Source organism: Hyposmocoma kahamanoa, unplaced genomic scaffold (genome assembly GCF_003589595.1).
Source record: "Hyposmocoma kahamanoa isolate Upper Pololo Valley unplaced genomic scaffold, ASM358959v1 270, whole genome shotgun sequence".
Taxonomy (NCBI): Eukaryota; Metazoa; Arthropoda; class Insecta; order Lepidoptera; family Cosmopterigidae; genus Hyposmocoma; species Hyposmocoma kahamanoa.
In genome coordinates this window covers 4366322-4373290 of record NW_020653770.1, presented here as the reverse complement: position 1 = coordinate 4373290, position 6969 = coordinate 4366322, and the positions used below count along the sequence as shown (strand labels likewise).

Sequence of the window (6969 nt, the reverse complement as noted above, 5' to 3'; positions counted from 1 at the left end):
ATTATCAAATATTTTACAGATAATTAGCAGAAATATTGGATGAAACAACACACTGCCATAAGTTAGACGAAAAGTTATAACAAAAATGTGATTTAAACGATGACACTATCGAAGGTTTCACAGATCACTTGTGGAAACATGGTTTAAATGTTAACATTATCAAATATTTTACAGATAATTAGTAGAAATATAGGATGAAACAGCAACACTGCTAAAATAGTTATTTTTGATACAAGTGCGGAAAGTTAGTCATTATTCACGAGTCTCGAGGCTTCTTGGCCCGAGCCAGAGGCGAGGGTCAAGACTCGAGACAAGTGAAAATGACAAATCCGCACGTGTATCAAACGACGTTTTTTAATACATTTGCGAAAAAACTACATTGAAAGTAAAATAAAAAAGTATTTAAAAAAAATCTCATTTTCTGCTAATAAATTAAAATAATGAAATACAACCACTGCAACCATTATTTAAAAGTCTATGGAAATCTAGTTCTAACGTGCTGTTTTTGTTTATTTTCTGTAATATCGGTCTGTAACCACTTTTCTTATTATGAACTCCTGGTACTTTTGTTTAAACTTCTTTAGGAACCCGTGCACGGTAGTGAGATACAATTTATCTGTAATACATAGAACAAATATATACATAAAAATCTCGCCTGTCACCCATTCAGTGGTAGGCAGAGACTGTGGACCTCCACTCGATACGTTCATTATATAGTATTTGTAAATAAATATAAGTTTTAATGTCGAATGACTTACGTCACCAAGCACATAAATATGAAATAAATATACAATCTCTTTAGTTCTATGTTTAAGACTTAAAACAACAGTAAATTTAAAAAGACTGGAAAAGTAAAAAGCACTAGTGCGAGAAATCCAACTTTCCGCACTATTTGTAGTGCGAAAAATACCACGTTTTGAGCAACTGTATTAAAAAATATCTAATGATTAGTCTACATGGTGGTTTAAATTGTAGTATTGCATCAGTATGCATTTCGAATATTGCCCGAACAGGAAGCTTCTGTAGAATAAAGATTCTAATAATGTCGGCGGCACTAACACAAGGTTCTATTGATACAAGATCACCACTCCGCCTATCTGCCTACTATGACGATACATCTACGCCTCGTTTTGACGGGGCTATTGTTCTGTAATGGATCTAAGCCGATTTTGTAAGTTCCATTCTTGCGTAGTAGTGTTGTAGACCAATAGTTAAACTATCTATAATCTATCGATAAAAGAAAATAATTTTAGTCGATTGAAAGCTAGTAACTATAGTCGATCAGTCTCCTAAGGTCCCGTGCACATCAAAATGTACATAGACCCAGAAAATTTTGTCCCTGAAGACGTAAATGTACATTGTAATTTGGCGCTATTATATTATATATTCTATATGGCTACAGGGTATCTATAAAAATACGTTTCTACGGCATATCATTTATTTCCGATTTCTAGTGATTCCTCATATCTTTTACTTTCGTGCGACTTCGAATCTGGACAGTCTTTTGTCTTTCTACATAAGTTTTGTTTGTAGTGACCTTACCTATTAACCTCTTGGTTATGTGGGAAGGGTACTAAAACCTGCACAAGGACCATATAAATCAGGTCCTAACCACAAATCAGCCCGTTTGCACGGCCTGCATCCGGTTCCCTATAAGGCTAGTGCCTTAGGCGAACCGCCCCGGGTGCACGTACAGCACCATTCTATTTTCATGTCGTTGTATTTTTTTGTATTAAGTTTCAGTATTAATTCAACCGAAATTTCTTTTGCATTGCTACCGTAACGCGAATATAAGCAGAATATTTTCTTGAATACTATCCCATAGCGATATGGTGCTTTCTTTAAAATACAAATAAAAAAATTAAATACGGTTGCTTTTGAGTGTTACACCGGCCGCCTTCGCGCCGCGATCTACGCATAGGACTGCTGTGTGTCACGCTCCGGTACGAATTCGCTTCCCGCAAGTCCGCCCCCGGACCCCTTTTCCCGCTGTGCCACGTCTGTGTGGTCTCAGCTTAAAAGTAAAAAATTTTTACTTTTTTTGAATGATTTGTTTCAGTGCAGATTTTTGGGAACTGAATCAAACACATCACTATACAATAAACATAGCAACTTTATTTAACATTAGTAATTGTCAGTTTAAGTTGATTGAATATCACCATGATATTGAATTATTTTTGTGAAATTACCCCACTACTTTGTTCCAATCGTTAAGATAAAGATCGAACACTTAAAAAAATTCCTTCGATTCGGATGGATACGAACCAGCGGCCTTGCCATACCGTGGCTGACGTTCTGCCAACAGAGGTACGGATCAAACCAGCAGACATTACGATTTTTTTATGTGCTTGGTGCAGATCGTTGTTTTTGGTTTTAACGACTTGTTTGTCGTAGCGCCATCTGTGAGAAATCTATGAAAGTTTTTGTTCACTCAGCCAGGTACCTTCACAGCCAGTGGCGCCAGATTAGGCGATTTTTCGCCATTTGATTGGGGATTTTGTGGAGAATGGAATTGTAAAACAACTTATTTGGGCGTTTGAGTAGTTCTACGTTCTGAGTAGTTAGATGTGGGGAATTGGGGAAATAAGAGAGTTCATATTCCCCAATCTCCAGCAGCAAGTAGAATTATAGAATTGTATTCCTGGATTTTTAGGGATTTTATGGCTTGGGCGAATATCGACTACTTAACACACATAAATTGGCGAACTAACTTCGCAAAAGTCTGGCAACACTGTTCACAGCTACCAGGACCTGACTAAAGGTGTCGTCTTAAAAATTGTCAGTTTGTCACGTCTAATAAAAAATCAGATTTTCTAGACGATCTATCGGTATTAAAACTATCGCTAATTTTTAACACTATGTCATAATCTCCATGTAAGTCTTCCTTCAACTAGTGAAGCGTATTAAAAAGTAATCGGAATATTTTAACGTTTATTCTAAGTCATCGACATCCATGACTCAACACGAAATTTCAAAAGCTTTACGACGATTTTATTGATTTTTTTAAGGTATGGAATGTATTTAATGGAACTTCTTTTACAGATTATACCTCATACTGGTGCCGTGTGCGTGGTGTGTGGTACTGGCGTACCACGGCGATGATCTCCCGCCAGGACCGTATTGTGGACTCACTGGGCAGTGCTGCAGTAACCGACAGGACTCCTGTTCTCACAAAATACTTGGTAAGTTGTTTCATCTTTAAAATAAGAATGTTAATCATACTTAGAAATGTTTAAAGTACTTTAAAAAAAAATCTCACACTCTTTGCCCGCCCGCAAAATAGGTAAGTAAATCCGTTTATGTCCACTGCTATAAACTTTTGAATACATCTATTAAAAAAGACCTATGTGAACAGACTAAAGAAAAACTATCATACAGCCAACTGGTCACCAGCAACAGTGTCCGTAATTACGAGAATTAAAAAGAAAAATTGTCTATGATATTATCTTTTACGTTTAATTCTGCCGCCTTTAGTTGAAAGAGCGTATGTGACAAAAACTAAAACCGAGAAAATAATGTGTAAAGTAATTACATTGAAAAAGATTACTTCTTTCTTTCGGTAACTTGTGACCATCGAGTATATAACCAGAAATAGAGACGAAACGTCATTTAATTTGTTTGAAAACTACTCTGCCAAATCATTACTATGGTATTACCTTTTACGTTTAATCCTGCCGCAAACAGTGTCAGTGTCGCGGTGACATTAAAAAAAATGTTATTTATATTGTAAGTACTGGACAGTCAAAGAGGCCGATCTGTCACAAGCTTCGAGTATATAGCCAGAAATAGAGACGAAATAAGGACCATCCATGCAAATGGGCCTATATCACTTTTAAATATCAACTCTCGTTTGCGCTGAATCACAAATTAGACAGCTGAAATAGTACAACGCCAACAACTGACTCTTCGTATATTCCAAAAATATTCTGTATTTATCGTAATAAAGATAATATCTCTAACAATGTGGGGGCTGCTCCATTCGGTGGTGTGAGAAAAACAGCAAAACATCTAATTATAAAAAAAACGGAATCACACTTCATCGGTAATTAAATATGAAATATGTAATTTTTCAGTTTTCGTCGAATTTTCAATGGACGAAAATTGAAAATTGAAAAATCGACTAGTTAGTCGATTTGAAGTGAAACAATTGGCGTCACCTGTCAATCTTGTTTCGAATTCGGGCTGGCCAATCTGGCCAATCAGAGCGCAGTTGTCATCGTAATTATTTGGCAGAATAGTTTTGAAACAAAATAAATGACATTTCGTCTCTATTTCTGGTTATATACTCGATAGTCACAAGATACCGCAAGAAAAAAGTACATTTTTTCAATGTAATTTCTTTGCACATTATTTTCTCGGTTTTAGTTTTTGACACATACGCCCTTTCAACTGACGGGGACAAAATTATAGTGCACGAATATACCCGCATCACATTTTACAGATTTTTCAGATGTAGAGGTGAAATCTATAGAAGAAAAAAATGCCGGATATTGGTAATTACAGTCTTTAAAACAGTTTTTTTAGTTTTGAGATTCTTAATGATTTGTTACCTGTTTCTTTTTTGCTGATGACTATATAGTCAATGCTCAAGAAATAAAATAAAATAATAACGTACTTTACAAATAAGGCGGTAAAATAAATGAAAGTAATTTGAAGTTCTTTTTTGTTATTGTTTTACTTTTTTGTTTTCTTCACGAAAAAGTTTTTTTAGTAGATGAGCGAATATTCAATAATGGACTGTACAATAATGGAATGGACTGGACTGTAAGTCAATGACTTGCAATTATATGGACGTCGGGTCCGCGCTAAAAAGTGTCCGCACTTGTAAGGCGCTAAAATCGTATACAGAGCGCCAAACTCCGCTTTAGTCTTCATTTGTTCGACTGACAGCGCGATACTGCGATGACATTACAATTTAAATTTCGAATAGGTTGATTTGGGATATTTTTTTCGTGGTTTTTGTATTAGACCCGTCGTCCATTTATTTGTAAATCAATGACTGTACTCTTTAAGGACAGTACTATTTTTTACTTCTTTGTTACACATTATCCTGCATTATTCAGTCTTTTATTATTTCCTCGCGTTGTTTAAGAAAAGGAGTACGTATATACATATCTCAGCGCGAACGGCGATTGCTTGACTCGTATAATACCAATGTAGGAGCGACTGCGTACTTCATGACAAAATACGCTGTATTTGTTTAGCTTCTACATTTTAACTTAAATGAGTGTCCCACACACGCAGGCGAACCTGGCTTGAATTTGAATTACGCGTCGCCCCGCGCGGCGGCCGCGTGGTCGCCGACTGAAGCCCGCAACAGGATCGCCTTTTAATTTTTTCGAGTATTACTTATCTCTGTTTGGCAACTGTACATCCAACAAATCAGTTTTAAAAAGCACTCAACTACTCCATTTGATTCTGTTACTTTAACGAACCACAAACGTATATAATATAATAATAATAACGCACACACTCAATATAGCCCCGCTCTAGGGAAACCCTGTGTCGCGGGTGTCATGGACACACACATAGACAACCACAAATTACACTCAAACTCGCGAGAGAAATAAATGTAGGCTATACAAATATTTCTCCCGGCCCGGGAATCGAACCTGGCACGTCTGCGTGGCAGCAATGGTAACAGTTCGGCCACGAAGGCAGTTGATACTCGTTACCTTTTCAACGCGTACACAACTTTGCACTGCACACTTACATAGACTCTTTTGATTCCTGGGTACATTCCTTTCCTTTAAATTAAATTCTACTTTGCATTCTTTCAAAATTAGTATTAAAAATAGTTTCATTTCCTACACTAATTATTTTATTGTTAAATATAGAAAATCTGTTAATAAATAAATTTGGCCAAAAAAACGCCTAAAGTACAAGTACACATTAACTTAGTTTAGGCATCTCAATTATACATTAGGTTCTAATATTAAAATGTATAGCTTTATTAAGAAGATATACAATTTAGGTTCCCTTCTTAATGTTTATTTTAATATTATAATAACTTTATTTACGTGTGTTTTACTTGTATTCTATTAGATTAAGTTATATTGGAATAACGTTTCGGACGAATGTCGGAGAACAGAGAACGGAAGTAAACCCCCAGGAACGTATTATTGTTTACATTATTCTATTCTATTGTATCGTTAAGTCAATCGCGAAACTAATAAATAAAACTTAGTGAGTGAAGCCGTTCAAGTAACATGTTACTAGTTGGTATCTTAATCTGTGAATAAACACTTGAAAACTTCGTAGTAATTTTATGGTGCCTACGAGTTGACAGTTATGTAGGTTAGCACTGATAACTTCGAGGAACGCGCTTGTTAGCACCAATGCAAACAAAATTATTTATTTCTTTGTGGTATGCAGTTTATAAATTCAAATACTTTATTTCAGATTATTCATCCATATTCGTTAGTATAACAAAGAAAAACCTTACACGCTAATGTCAGTAATTACAACTTATAAAATATATGTACTAGGTTTAGTGTATACATGAAGTTTGGTCCAGTGCAGAGGCGACTCGTCCAATCCATCCATCCAACCCACAAAAATAAAATTATTAATTTATTATTATATTCATTACTTCTTTTTTTTATTAATGAACAACAAACATTACGGCGAGATACGTGAAAGCTGGCTTAACGTATTTTTTCAAAATCTTATTACGGCAACACTACATACAGTCAAAATTACTTTGACGGTTCGTAATTTAAAAATTTCGGTACGCTTAATACGAGCCCGAAAACAAAAAACAATAAATATTGAAGATGATATAGCTGATAAATTCGATTGTCCTTTGATGTGAAAACTTAGTCAAATGGCAAAATAACTCTTATTTATTATTGTAGCGAATTGCAAAAGTATACAAAATTTGGCCGTTGTGTTATGGTTAGAGAGAAATTATCTTTATTGGCATTTGTATGCGCTGCAACTTAAACCTCTTAGCGCTTATGCTAGCGC

General features: G+C 35.4%; 1 protein-coding gene across 1 annotated transcript in view; it reads left to right on the top strand.

Moving 5' to 3' along the window:
- The window catches only part of LOC113229033 (uncharacterized peptidase C1-like protein F26E4.3), a 54679-nt gene that overhangs the window by 19448 nt on the left and 28262 nt on the right, over positions 1–6969 (top strand). Inside the window, exons 2-3 of the mRNA XM_026462504.1 lie at positions 3043–3182; positions 4442–4493. Coding sequence (XP_026318289.1) covers positions 3043–3182; positions 4442–4493 — 192 coding nt within the window. The remainder of the gene's footprint in view (positions 1–3042; positions 3183–4441; positions 4494–6969) is intronic.